Source organism: Lepidochelys olivacea (genome assembly GCF_965140295.1).
Source record: "Lepidochelys olivacea isolate rLepOli2 genome assembly, chromosome: 8".
NCBI classification, from domain to species: Eukaryota; Metazoa; Chordata; order Testudines; family Cheloniidae; genus Lepidochelys; species Lepidochelys olivacea.
Genome location: NC_140418.1, coordinates 14,959,313 through 14,974,624, shown reverse-complemented (window position 1 = coordinate 14,974,624; position 15,312 = coordinate 14,959,313). Strand labels below are relative to the sequence as shown.

Below are 15,312 nucleotides of genomic sequence, written 5' to 3'. Positions count from 1 at the left end.
TAGTTTGGTTTCTGCTGCTGCACATTAACAGGAAAACCGCAGCACTAAATGGCCACCTCAACGTGTTTTGCTTGGTATGGGAGAGGAGGGCGCTGCTGTTATGAAGGTTGCAGAAGCCGAAAAACTATGGCTTACCATGGCTGCCTGCAAGCCGAATTATGTTGCCCGGCACTGCGTGTGTGATCTCTAACACCAAAGCCGCAGGCACTCAATACAAGATGCAAAATGCAACCTTGTACCAAAATCACATGTGCTATGTAATGTGAATAGCATTGTTCACCATGAAAGAGTACAGCCATTGTTCTGTAAAATGTATCTTTTTAAATACTTCACTCCCTTTTTTTCCTCCAGCAGCTGCAAATGTTTCAAGTCTCCCTCCTCCGTCCCAAAGGCTATCTCAGATAAGGCGGAGAAAAAAAAACACACACATGATGAAATGTTCTCTGAGCTCATGCAGTCGTCCGGCACTGACAGAGCTCAGCAGAATGTGTGGAGGGACACAACAGCAGAGCACAGGAAAGTGGCCGACGAACATGAGGAGAGGTGGCGGCAGGAAGATCAGAGGAGGCATGAGGCAACGCTGAGGCTACTGTGGGATCAAATGGACATGCTCCAGCGTCTGATGGAGGTTCATGAACGGCAGCAGGATCACAGACTGCCCCTGCAGCCCCTGTTTAACCACCCTCCCTTCTCCCCAAGTTCCATAGCCTCCAGACGCCCAAGAACGCAGGGTGGGAGGCTCCGGGTGCAACCACTCCACCCTAGTGGACAGCCCAAGCAACATAACGCTGGCATTCAACAAGTTTTAAAGTGGCCTTTTCCTTCCCTTCTACCCTCCTCCCACACCCCACCCGGGCTACCTTGTGAGTTATCTCCCTATTTTTATAATCAATTAATAAAGAATACATGTTTTTTAAACAATAGTGACTTTATTTCCTTTGCAAGCAAGCTGTGATCAAAGGGGGGAGAGCAGGTGGCTTACAGGGAATTTATAGGCAACCAAGGGGGCGGGTTTTCATCAAGGGGAAACAAACAGAAGTGTCACACAGTACCCTGGCCAGTCATGAAACTGGTTTTCAAAGCTTCTCTGATGTGCAGCGCTTCCTGCTGTATTCTTCTAACTGCCCTGGGGTCTGGCTGCGCGTATTCAGCGGTCAGGCGATTTGCCTCAACCTCCCACCCTGCCATAAACGTCTCCCCCTTACTCTCACAGAGATTGTGGAGCACACAGCAAGCAGCAATAACAATAGGAATACTGGTTTCAGAGTAGCAGCCGTGTTAGTCTGTATTCGCAAAAAGAAAAGGAGGACTTGTGGCACCTTAGAGACTAACCAATTTATTAGAGCATAAGCTTTCGTGAGCTACAGCTCACTTCCTCAGATGCATATCGTGGAGACTGCAGCAGGCTTTATATATACACAGAGAATATGAAACAATAGGAATACTGGTTTCGCTGACGTCTGAGTGAGTCAGTAAACTGCGCCAGCGACCCTTGAAACATCCTAATGCACACTCTACCACCATTCTGCACTTGCTCAGCCTATAGTTGAACAGCTTCTTACTACTGTCCAGGGTGCCTGTGTACGGCTTCATAAACCAGGACATTAAGGGGTAGGCTGGGTCCCCAAGGATAACTATAGGCATTTAGACAGTTTTCAGAGTAGCAGTCGTGTTAGTCTGTATCGGCAAAAAGAAAAGGAGTACTTGTGGCACCTTAGAGACTAACAAATTTATTTGAACATAAGCTTTTGTGAGCTACAGCTCACTTCATCGGATGCATGCAGTGGAAAATACAGTGGGGAGATTTATATACACAGAGAACATGAAACAATGGGTGTTACCATACACACTGTAACAAGATAGGTTTCAGAGTAGCAGCCATGTTAGTCTGTATTCGCAAAAAGAAAAAGGAGTACTTGTGGCATCTTAGAGACTAATCAATTTATTTGAGCATAAGTTTTCATGAGCTACAGCTCACTTCATCAGATGCATAAAGTGGAAAATGCAGTGAGGATGTTTTATACACACAGACCATGAAAAAATGGGTGTTTATCACTTCAAAAGGTTTTCTCTCCCCCCCACCCCACTCTCCGGCTGGTAATAGCTTATCTAAAGTGATCACTCTCCTTACAATGTGTATGATAATCAAGGTGGGCCATTTCCAGCACAAATCCAGGGTTTAACAAGAACGTCTGAGGAACAGTGGGGGGGTAGGAAAAAACAAGGGGAAATTGGTTACCTTGCATAATGACTTAGCCACTCCCAGTCTCTATTCAAGCCTAAGTTAATTGTATCCAATTTGCAAATGAATTCCAATTCAGCAGTCTCACTGCATTTTCCACTTTATGCATCTGATGAAGTGAGCTGTAGCTGGTTTTGAAGTTTTTCTGTCGTAATAGCGCAACTTTCATGTCTGTAATCGCGTGACCAGAGACACTGAAGTGTTCTCCGACTGGTTTATGAATGTTATAATTCTTGATGTCTGATTTGTGTCCATTTATTCTTTTACGTAGAGACTGTCTGGTTTGACCAATGTACATGGCAGAGGGGCATTGCTTGCACATGATGGCATATATCACATTGGTAGATGTGCAGGTAAACGAGCCTCTGATAGTGTGGCTGATGTTATTAGGCCCTGTGATGGTGTCCCCTGAATAGATATGTGGGCACAGTTGGCAAAGGGCTTTGTTGCCTACAGACAGCCCCCCAACCTGAAGCAAATACTCACCAGCAACTACATACCACACAACAGAACCACTAACCCAGGAACCTATCCTTGCAACAAAGCCCGTTGCATAACCACCACCCTATACCAGAAATCTACTGACAGCTATTCCTACCTACATGCCTCCAGCTTTCATCCAGACCATACCACACAATCCATTGTCTACAGCCAAGCTCTATGATACAACCGCATTTGCTCCAACCCCTCATACAGAGACAAACGCCTACAAGATCTCTGTCAAGCATTCTTACAACTACAATACGCACCTGCTGAAGTGAAGAAACAGATTGACAGAGCCAGAAGAGTACCCAGAAGTCACCTACTGCAGGACAGGTCCAACAAAGAAAATAACAGAACACCACTAGCCGTCACCTTCAGCCCCCAACTAAAACCTCTCCAACGCATCATCAAGGATCTACAACCTATCCTGAAGGACGACCCATCACTCTCACAGAGTACTCCTTTTCATTTTACTGTAACAAAACTGATCGGGTAATATGAGCTATTACCAGCAGAAGAGCGGGGGTGGGGGGTGGGAACCTTTTGTAGTGATAATCAAGGTGGGCCATTTCCAGCAGTTGACAAGAATAACTGAAGAACAGTGGGGGATGGAGGGGGGAATAAACATGGGGAAATAGTTTTACTTTGTGTAATGATACATCCACTCCCAGTCTTTATTCAAGCCTAAGTTCATTTGCAAATGGAATACAATTAACTCCAATTCAGCAGTCTCACACTGGAGTCTGTTTTTGAAGTTTTTTTGTTGAAGAATTGCCACTTTTAGGTCTGTAATCAAGTGAGCAAAGAGATTGAAGGGTTCTCCGACTCGTTTTTGAATGTTATAATTCTTGACGTCTGATTTGTGTCCATTTATTCTTTTACGTAGAGACTGTCTGGTTTGGCCAATGTACATGGCAGAGGGGCACTGCTGGTACATGATGGCATATATCATATATTTGTTTATTCCCCCCCACACACACACTGTTCCACACACATTCTTGTCAACTGCTGGAAATGGCCCACCTTGAGTATCACTACAAAAGGTTTTTTCCCCTCCGCTCTCCTGCTGGTAATAGCTCACCTTACCTGATCACTCTTGTTACAGTGTGTATGGTAACACCCATTGTTTCATGTTCTCTGTGTATATAAATCTCCCCACTGTATTTTCCTTTTCTTTTTATAGGCATTTCAACATCCCCAACAGTTATTTTCTGGTCTGGGAAGTAAATCCCTTCCTGCAGCCGTTTTAACAGACCAGAGTTCCTGAAGAGTCACGAACCTTTCCCGGCCATCCCACGTTGATGTTGGTGAAACGTCCCTTGTGATCCACCAGTGCTTGCAGCACCATTGAAAAGTACCCTTTGCGGTTTATGTACTAGCTGCCCTGGTGGTCTGGTCCCAAGATAGGGATATGAGTTCCGTCTATGGCCCCACCACAGTTAGGGAATCCCATTGCAGCAAAGCCATCCACTATGACCTGCACATTTCCCAGAGTCACTACCTTTGATAGCAGCAGCTCAATGATTGCGTTGGCTACTTGCATCACAGCAACCCCCACAGCAGATTTGCCCACTCCAAATTGATTCCCGACTGATCGGTAGCTGTCTGGCGTTGCAAGCTTCCACAGGGCTATCGCCACTCGCTTGTGAACTGTGAGGGCTGCTCTCATCTTGGTATTCTTGCACTTCAGGGCAGGGGAAAGCAAGTAACAAAATTCCATGAAAGTGCCCTTACGCATGCAAAAGTTTCAAACACTGGGAATCATCCCAAACCTGCAACACTATGCAGTCCCACCACCCTGTGCTTGTTTCCCGTGCCCAGAATCGATGTTCCACGGTATGAGCCTGCCCCAGTAACACCATGATCTCCAAATTGCTGGGGATCACGGTTTTAGAGAAATCTGTGTTCATGTCCTCATCACTGCGCTGCCGTTGCCTCCTCACCAGGTTTTTCAGGTGCTGGTTCTGCATAAACTGCACGATAATGCGCAAGGTGTTTACAATGGTCATAACTGCTGCGGTGAGCTGAACAGGTTCCATGCTTGCCATGCTATGGCGTCTGCTCAGGCAATCCAGGGAAAAGCGCGCGAAATGATTGTCTGTTGTTGCTTTCACGGAGGGAGGGAGGGTTGACTGACGACATTTACCCATAACCACCTGCAACAAACTTTTGGCCCCATCAGGCATTGGGAGCTCAGCCCAAAATTCCAATGGGCAGTGGAGACTGTGGGAACTGTGGGCTAGCTACCCACAGTGCACTGCTCAGAATGTCGACACTTGCCACGGTACTGTGGATGCACACTGCCAAATTAATGTGCTTAGTGTGGACACATGCACTCAACTTTATGCAATCTGTTCCCAAAAATCGACTTCTGTCAAATCGGAGTACTTTTGTAGTGTAGACATGGCCTCAGGATAGTTAAAGCGAATCAGCTAAAACATGTGAAGTCAATATGCATAAATTAAAGGGTGTTTCATTCAGGAGTAAAGTGGCCATAATTTGCTGTAATTTAATCCTCGTCCAAGGATTCCAGGATGGATTAAGGGTTTGTCTATGTGACCAATTAGTTCACCACAAACTGGGGTGTGAACTCACCCGGCACTAGCCTGCCTCAGACTATCTGTCCGTGTAGACCGATTGATGCACACTAACAGTTAATGTGCTTTGACAAACCCTTAATCCTCCCTGGAATCCTTGGACGAGGATTCAATTACAGCAAACTTCGTACTACGGCTGCTTTACTCCTGAATGAAATGCCCTTCAATTTATGAACCTTGACTTCACACTTTCAGTAGATTCACTTTCACTTCACATCCCCATGTAGACAAGCCCTTAGGGTCACTCAGATGGGATTATTTATTTTTATTTTAAGATGTCGTATCAGATCTGCTCCAACACGAACTGCCTTCCAGTCCTCCCTAGCTAGGAAAGAGGCTACAGCTCAGAGATTCAGAGGAAAACATGATGCTGCTCAAGGCTGCCACGTGGTTGCAGAAGAGCATCTCAAGGAAGGGGACATTTAGTTACAGCTATGGACACAGTAACTATGTAGTGGGTCAATACCAAAGAGGTGTAAAAGTGTTTGAAGGAAAAGTGCAGACACCCACCTGTTCACAGATAGCATCAGCTGGTCCATACTTGCTTTGATCTTGTTTTGTGCTTCTAGATGAGTCATGTTTTCTGTGCTCTCGCCATTAATTGCCAGAATAATATCTCCGGGGCACAGGTTAGCCATGGCTGCTTTACTTCCAGGATTAATCTACACAAGGAAAGAAAAAAAGTGCTACTAAAAAGGATGCCTTGTGTGAGAACACGTAACAGTTAAAGAAAGAGGACTGGTTCTTTGGAAGGGAAGGGAATGTAGTGAACTTTCTGTTACCAAAGCAGCTGTGAGTGAAGAGTTTTCTATTGAGAGGGCCATTGTGCTTTGTCTGGGATGAAGATATTTACTAGTTTGGGCATGTTTTCAGAAGTAGCCTCAATTTTGGGGTGCCCTATTTTCTCCCCTGAAGACTGAGTTCTGCAGCCACACTGGATGGTTCTAGATATGGGTCTGATTCAAAGCTCTTTCAAGTAAATTAAGAGATTCCCATTGACTTCCATGACCACTTGATAACGTTCTCTTTACATTACTGTATGTAAAAAAGCAAGTTTGCAATGTAGCCCTTCACCCAAAGGGAGCTGGGCACCTAAAATCCCTTGGGCTCCTTTGAAAATCCCAGCCTCTATTCACAGGCTCCATCACGAGCTTGAGAACCAAATTCTGAAGAGTGCTGAAAAAATGAAAGGTGGTGGGTTGTTTTGGGTTTTTTTTTTTTTTGGCAAAAACAGAGAAGCATCATACCAGTCATGCTAACAGCTTCCTTCAGAGGTGTGATATTCTACATCAGCTTTCCCCAGTGCTGCTCAAATTATGTCTTTCCAGTCTTGCATGAAATAACATTATGCTTACTAAATCTCCATCACTTTTCCCCTACTATTTTTGTATTAATGCCAAAATCTCACTAAGATTAGAATTCCTTTCTGGGGAAACTAATGACATGTCCAGGTACCAGTTGTGGTTGGATTGTACAGATTTAGGGCCGAACACTACAGGTCTGAGTGAGCCATAGTTATTCAAAGCAGTGGGTGTTTTTCCTGTAACTGATCCAGCATGTTTCTAATTTTTGCAAAGATAAAATAAAATTATGTTATATGTAGGCAGTACAGCTGCCAATAAATGCGTGTCTTGTCTGTGCAAACTGTTGATAGCTAAATGTCTGTCCTCGAATTTCCTCCTCAGTCATTCATAGCATCTGTTTATGCTTCCACACACTTACTATGAGAACCACCAGCATGGTTTATCTAGTGAGAAAGTGCAGTCTGTTAGATATTTTACTTATTCATCTCTCATTGCATTTTAAATGTGATTTTTTTGGATACCATTTAATGTCAGTCTTTATTTATACTAGAATAATCCTGTGTCTCAAGAGATGTGTGACTGCTTCAACATATTATTTTGCAGAATTACTGGGGCACATCTCTGACAGACAGATTAGGATTAAAAGGAAGTCTAATTTAGGATCGACTAGAGATTCCACCTCCCCATCCTAGTACAAACTACAAATTAGTCATGGAATTACAGCCTCTAACAACTGTGTCTCTTGGCAACTTCACTTTCTCATGGAAAACTCTTTGGCTTTGATTTTTTTTCTATTACACACAACCCGTGATCTCTGTTGCATCTTACTCTTAAATGGAACTATGCTTTTTTATATGGATTACAGGTGACAGGCGTGGTGCTATAGAATGACAGTAATAACGACATAAAGAAACCTCCAGACATGACTGTTTGGTTTGAGAATAAAGTGAAAGGGAAATTCTCCAATATTGTGACTTGGTCACTTCAGGGAGTTTCTAAAGGGAAAATGTTTTTAAACAAACAAACAAAAAAATCCTCACAATTTACATCTCTAAAAAGTAAATTTCCTAGGCTGTATTCAACATGTGACTCAAAAAGCAGAATCGCTACTCAGCGCCGTACTATCTCCCTTATATGCATTGTTTGGATGGATGCAAGGAACAAACTGGCTAACAAACCACATATATCAATTGTATCAAACACCTGGGACCCAGTTCAGGCTCTGGTTGATTTCTGGGTGCCACTAGGCATGCACATTGCACAGTGTTATTTATTCTGAGCCTCTAGAGACATACTAGAGACCCTAATAAACAAGCACAAACATGATACTTGCCTTAAAGAGAGCACAATTTAAGTTTAAATATGACAGATGTAGTGAGACAGACAAGGGGTGAGAGGTGGACCAGGCGATAGCAATATCACCTGGCTAATAGAGAGGCTCAGGTAGACATTTTGATTTTGAGGCCCGTTTTGTATTGGCAAGGAGCATCATATGAACTCATGTTCTGATCCAGCCTCAGCACCACGCAGAGCCCTCTGCGGGCATATCTCATTCCCCTGGCAGGAATAATGTGGAAAGATATTGAGTGAACAGGGCAGGGAGCATCCAGTTTAAAATATACTGACCGTGCCACTTGTCACAGAATACCCCCTTCATGATGATGGGTACAGAGTACCAGTGGGGCATGAACTCTATGGGTTTATGCGGCGCTCAGAACCTCTTATGTCTAATCAGAACAATAAACCTGCACTAGGACCTTTGATGCATTTGCCATGATGAATTGGCATTTCTTATTTACTTTTCAATGTTTTCAGATGGCTTATTTTGTTCTGTACAAACCACTGGGCTTTCCACCTGCTTCATTTTTAGGCTCCACTGTAATGAAAGTGTCCATTTTCTATAATGTACAAGTAAAATCTATATTTATAATAGGGTTTTCCCCCTCCATTCAGCTAAACTAAATCAGAGCTTACTTGGAGAATAAGCCATTCATAAACAGAGTTCTTTGTGGTTTCCTATTTTTAGTTTGTAATTTGTTTAAAATTACTTTGGCAACTTTTTCATATTGGAATTATTTTACGCTATTCATGGAAATGCTTTTCAAGGTCTCGTTAGTTTGGGATATAAACATTGGTCCTTTGCGTGTGAGGCCCAACATTTGTATTGGTTGCTGAATTACCTTTAAAGCCCTACAGGCCAACTTCTCCAGATTTACAGCAGTGAAACGATCCCACTGACATTCTAAGCCAAATTCCCGCCACCAAGAAGTGGACATTAATGGGGGCCTCTAACGTGCTGGCTTTGGCCTCAACTGCATTTAAATCTTCTAGGGCAGTGTTTCTCAACCTGGAGTACGGGGCCCACTCGGGGAACCTTGAGCAGGTTTCAGGGGGTCCGCCAAAAAGACCAGCGTTAGACGCACTGGGGCCCAGGGCAGAAATCCGAAGCCATAGCATTTGGGTCTGAAGCTCGTGCCCTGAACCCTGCCACCCAGGGCTGAAGCCAAAGCCTGAGCAATGTAGCAATGTAGGACCCTGGGGCTCCAGGCAATTGCCTTGCTTGCTACCTGCTAACACCGGCCCTGGCTTTTATATGCAGAAAGCCAATTATTGTGGCACAGGTGGTCTGTGGAGTTTTTATAGCATATTGGGGGGGCCTCAGAAATAAAAAGGTTGTGAACCCCTGTTCTAGGGCAGACTCACATTGGCTTCAGTGGGACTCTGCATGGGTACAGGGACCTACAGAAGAATTCTAGGGCAGGATCAGGACCTTCATAGGCATGAAAATATGAAGTTGTGTCTGGTTGCTGCCACACTCATTGGATAAGGGATCTTTTATAGCAGGGTAACAACCTTACTGTACTTAAGATCAGGTTTGTATTTAAAGCTTGACTCTAACTGCTCTAAAATCTACATGGTTACTCATGGTTAGCCTTGACATTTGGTATACTTAACAGTGCCCTCTGGTTCTGACATTGATCCAAATTTGGGGCCATTTGAACAAGGGGTTCCCAAGATATAACTCTAAGGAGAAACAAAACAACTTTTCTTATAAATTGAAAGATTCCGGCAACTCATTTTTGGTCACACAGACATCAAACCAGGGCTCAGTTCATTGCACCAGGGTGTCCAACACTCAAAAGTTACCCCAAATGAGTACAGACATGGAACCCACCAGCTCTTTGGGGAAATCAAAATTAAAAGGTTACTTCAAAAATATTTTGCTTCTTCAGTTTGGCTTGTCATAAGGGTGACCCACATGCCTGATTTTCATGCCAAATTGATTATCCTGAGTTGAGTATGGAGAGAGAGAAATTAATAGGATTGTTAGTCTTGGAAGTTTCACACCAGCTGGAGAGCTCAAAGGGATAAACAGTAGGTCTCTGAACCTGATCCTCCTTGGGCAGAAATCTGAAAAGGGTTGGGAGGTATATCAGTAAAATCTGTCTCTGTTGGGGGAGGAAGGGCATGTGAGGATGCTAGATCATATTAAAGAAGTTCTGTATTAAAATCACAAATGAGTTTGATTCCCCATAGTTTAAATTCCAGGGTATTACTAATTAAGAGGTTTTTTTGGTTTTTGGTACTGTTTCTCTCCCTCTATGTATGAAACTTGCAAGCTGCTAATTCTGTTAGTACATTCTAAGACAGAGTCTGTTCTCAAAGCAATTCTTTGTAACAACAACTACTCACACAGAGAGAGACTCAAAGCAATACTCTGTAACAACAGAAACAGCACCCAGAGACTCCCCGCCCTTTTGTTGTATTCATCTCACTTTGTTAACAATTGTGATTAAAATAGAGATAGAGGATGTATGTGGATGGATGCTTGGTGTGGATAATAACTGAATTATCAGGGAGGTGCCAGCCTAAGAATCCAGTGTCCATCGGCTGAAGAAGGCGTCAAGTGGAAATAACCAGAGGACCCCCGGAGGGCAGACTGGAATCCACCCAACAGCCTCAAGAATGGGAGAACCTAAGAACAAGATAACATCTGGCAGCACGGAGCCGTCAGGAATGTGTCATCTGCTGATTGATTCAGCAACTGCATGATGAAGCAATTCCCATAGACTGGCATAGGAAGAAATTCCTATAAAAATGGACTCTAGAAAGTGAGAACTTTGGGGTCTGATTCTGCAAACCAACTTCCAGGAGTGTCAGATGAGCATCTGACAAGGCCCTGCTCCCTCCTCATGTCCAGGCCACCTGGCCAGTGGCTTGGCATGAGCAACTCTAAGGTTGGTAACTATGATAACAACCTTGCAGAACCCGTGTGTGTGTGTGTGTGTGTGTGAGAATGTGAATAAATATGAAATTGAATGGAATGTTATAGCTATAACTAACTGCTTACTACGATTCTTTCTGTATTCACAATAAATGTGGCATTTTGCCTTTTCCCCTTTAATAAGATCCTGCTGGTTTTTATTTTATTGGTATAAGAAGGAGGTTATTTTGGGGGAATGTAATAAAAAAAATTAATTAGATATGCAAATGCTTTTACTGGAAAGGGAGGGCCTTTTAGGGGGGAGTGAGGGGGAATAAGGGTGAGAGGGGTCTGGGGCTGCATCAAAGAGAAGGGGACAAATGGTGATGGGTAGTAGAGGAGGGGAGAGGTGGGGGTCTCAGGTGAAGGGAACTGGGAAGGGGACATGGATTGAATAGCAGGGAACTAGGGGACAATAGGGACATGGGCACCCCTCTTTCTACCACCCTATGCGAGCTGGGATCTGGGGTTCCCTGCCCATCTGACAGTCTGACCCCCCTCTCACTCCCCCTCATGTAAGCCAAGTTCTGGGGTGAGGGCTTGCCTTTCTGTGGTATCCAAGCCTTTCTCCCTAACCCCCATGTGAACTAGGATCTGGAGAAGCCCTGCCCCTCTGGAAGTGGAGCTTAGAACAGGCATGCTCAGAGCAAATGACCAAAAACACTGGGGTGAGGGGCTAAGAACCAATATGCTTAACACACATCAGAAACTCTCCTGCACTGCTGGCAGGAAGGGAGCACCCACTGACATGAATGGTGCAGTTCACCCATCTCAGAGCAATTGTTTCAAGCTATATTCATCAACATGGAGTATTCTCTTTCCTCTGAGAACTTCTCATTGAGATGAATGGGCCACTTAATGCCTCACTGGGCCTACAACTTTGAAGTCTGAAACCCACCTTGGGCATTTGCCTTAACTCTGTATTCCTTGGTTTCTGCTGAACTCCATGTTCTGGAAGGGCAAAAGCTATTCCCGGGCATCCTTAACTATGTTAATGATTTATTTATTTGCCATTTAATTATTAGCAACTACAGTTCTCTTTTAATTCAAGTGTTAGAACTGGGTGTTGAGTGCAACATGGCCAGGGTTCTAGTCAATAGTTCTCTGCAGGTATGGCTATGTGATTTATTCAATAATTGTGTGTTGCAGGCTGACTTGAATTCACTAAAGGGCATGTTCTGAAAATCAGTGGAGTTAAAGTGGCATAAATCAAACGAGATTTTTGGCACAGGGCTTTTGGCAGATTGATCCATGCCTCCAGTCAGCTAGACCTAGAGCCTGCTTTGATCAGTAACCAAAGTACATGTGACATGAATGAAGTATATGCCAGCAGGGTCTGAGAGTGAGCAGGCACATATTAGGGAATTAAAAACACTTAAAATATCTGTGCCAGCCCATTTTATTAATTTCTTCTATATCACTCTAAAGTCACTTTATAGCCAGAGCTCTGGATAATTTTCAAAGGAACTTTACTTGTGCATGCTGCTGAATGTAATGAATAGAATGGGGTTTTTTTAAGACAAAATAATGATCTGTGAATAATCTATTGAGGCTTTGTGACAATAAGGATGCTGGAAATTACCACTGTTGAAAACAGATCTTTATTACAAGGGACAAGTGTCAAAAAAACCCTGTTCCATAGTTAAGGTTATGTAAACACAAACTTTTATAAAACCTAAGACAATATCCATGATCCATGCAGACAGATCCTCAGATGGCATAAACGGTTTGCAGCGAAGCAATGACAATTTACACCAGCTAGTGATCTGCCCCATAATCTCCATGTTTCCATGAAGATTTTTTTTTTTTAATTCCAATGGAAACAGTTAAAAATAAAGACACTCGCTATCAACATCTGCAATTGTTATTGATCAGAGCCACCTGTTATCACTTCAAGCTATTTGAGGAAGCAAACATTTTCGCATATACTTTGGGATACCTCCCCTGGAGACTATTAAGTAAAGACTCAATTCTTCCAGGATGGCCAAAAGAAGTGAGTCAATATGGGATTCCCCCTCTGGGATTCCCAAGACATCTTGTCTATTCTGTGCCCGTTTTGTCTATATTGTAAACTCTTCAGTTTGTGGGCTGTCTGTATGCTGTGTTTTGCACAGACCCTTGTATCCCAGTGAAGTCAGCGGGATTGCATTGGGGCACAAGGGTCTGTACTAGCTGATCATATTGCAGGAGAGGGAGCAAATACTGTGCAATAATCACTTGTGTACAGTCGGCATTTCCAGCTGGTCCCAAAGTATATGTGGAAAGAATATCTCCTTTAATTTTATATAATTTAAAATTCTTTGTAGCTGATCCTACTCAAAAGCCCCTGGACAGTTGTCACCACCCTCTTCTGACATCTGGATATTTAGAAGAAACTGGGGAAACTCAAAAAGAAAAGGAGTACTTGTGGCACCTTAGAGACTAACCAATTTATCTGAGCATAAGCTTTCGTGAGCTACAGCTCACTTCATCGGATACAAACTCAAAATTTCTCTGCCTGATTCTCCTTTACACTGGTGTAAACTGAAAGACTTCAGTGCAACTGCTCCTGTTTTATAGCTCAGAGACTGTGCCACAAGTCCTCCTTTTCTTTTTGCAGATACAGACTAACACGGCTGCTACTCTGAAACCTGTTTTATAGCTGTATAAGCAAAAACAGAATCGACCCTCTGTCTTTTACAACCAGTTGAAAACAGTGACTCACATTCTTTGATTTAGGAAGCCTGTCATCTTCAGCTGGTCAACACCCATGATGTATTTTGTGAGAGGAATGCATTTCACATGGAAACAGTTCAGGTCGGATGTGTCATATAATACTTGCATGTAATTCACAGATCACAGGAAGACACAATTTTTGCACAGCATTCAGTGTTAAGCTGTCCAGCAGACTAAAGAGCATTAGTACACAGATGCTAATGTTTAGCTCAGTATCCATTCATAGCAGTAAAGAATTTACAGTGACTTCAGGCCAAATACACTGTAAACACTATGGTCTTAAAGAAATCTTTAAATAATTTGAGTTGAGGTCTTTAAATTAGCCAATATTTAGTGAGACAAGGTGGGTGAGGTAATCTCTTTTACTGGACAAACTTCTGCCGGTGAGAGAGACACGCTTTCAAGCATAGGCCATGTCTACTCTATCACTTAAGTTGGCAAAATTTATGTCGCTCAGAGGTGTGAAAAAACACCACCACCTCCCCGCCCTAGCAACGGTCTGGAAGAGGTACAGAGAGACCTGAGGAAGAGCTGTGAAAACTCAAAAGCTTATCTCTTTCACCAACAGAAGTTTATCCAGTAAAAAAGAGATTACCTCACCCTCCTTGTCTCTCTAATATCCTGGAACCAACACCACAGCAACAACACTACAATCAACCAGTATTTAGTGTCAACTGAAAGTGTCATTAACATTCCAAAAAGAAAAGGAGGACTTGTGGCACCTTTGGGACTAACACATTTATTTGAGCATGAGCTTTCATCATTCGGATGAAGTGAGCTATAGCTCACAAAAGCTCATGCTCAAATAAATGTGTTAGTCTCTAAGGTGCCACAAGTCCTCCTTTTCTTTTTGCGAATCCAGACTAACACGGCTGTTACTCTGAAACCTGTCATTAACATTCCATTCATCTCCCTGCAAGGCCATTAACAAAGATGTTAAAGGGCCTTGGCCCTGACTCAAAATCTCTGCACTACCCCCATTAGATACCCTCCCCAATTGGATATGTTGCTATTTATCATTGCCATGCATTTACAGTCCTTTCAGCAAATATAAATCCATATGGCACCATTCCTATCTAGCCCATTGAAATTAGTTTGATTCATAGTACAGATATGTGATCAGCCATGCTTGATCCAGGCTTAAGGCTTAACTGTGTCACTCAGGGTGTGGATTTTCACACCCTGAGCGATGCAGCTGGGTTGACCTAATTTTTTAATATATGCCTGGCGTCAGATCAATAAAATTTGCAAAGTACTTCTGAATTTTCAGCTGGAAGGTACTACAAGGATGTAAAGTATCATTACTTTGCATTGGCCCAGTAATGTGCTCTGGGGAAGTTTTCTGTGCAAATGTATGGAGATTTAAAAAATAAATAAATAAAGCTATGAAAACACAAGAACTTCCATGTGTTTCACTATTGAGGTGATCACACAGCACAGTTGTCTGCCTTATGAACTACACTGGAAACATCTGTCATTTGTAATGCCCCCCAAAACTAGAAGTAAAATTATGGACAGAACAGCCCCTGTAAGCATCCCTTTCCTCTACAATACCCCTCCCTCCTCTCAGCACCCAGGACAGGAGTTGTAGCCACAGCACACTATGCTCCAGCTGGTCTCATCTGCTGGATGGCCGTAGAAGACCACAGGCAATTGAGAGCGCACCCCTGAAGCTCTAATTTATACCAGGAAGCAGGCATCCCCCCT

At 43.3% G+C, this 15,312-nt stretch overlaps 1 protein-coding gene across 1 annotated transcript in view; it reads right to left on the bottom strand.

The window, feature by feature from the left end:
• Positions 1-15,312, bottom strand: part of PDLIM4 (PDZ and LIM domain 4) — a 105,445-nt gene that overhangs the window by 74,527 nt on the left and 15,606 nt on the right. Inside the window, exon 2 of the mRNA XM_084636656.1 lies at positions 5,833-5,984. Within this exon, the coding sequence (XP_084492782.1) occupies positions 5,833-5,984 (152 nt within the window). The remainder of the gene's footprint in view (positions 1-5,832; positions 5,985-15,312) is intronic.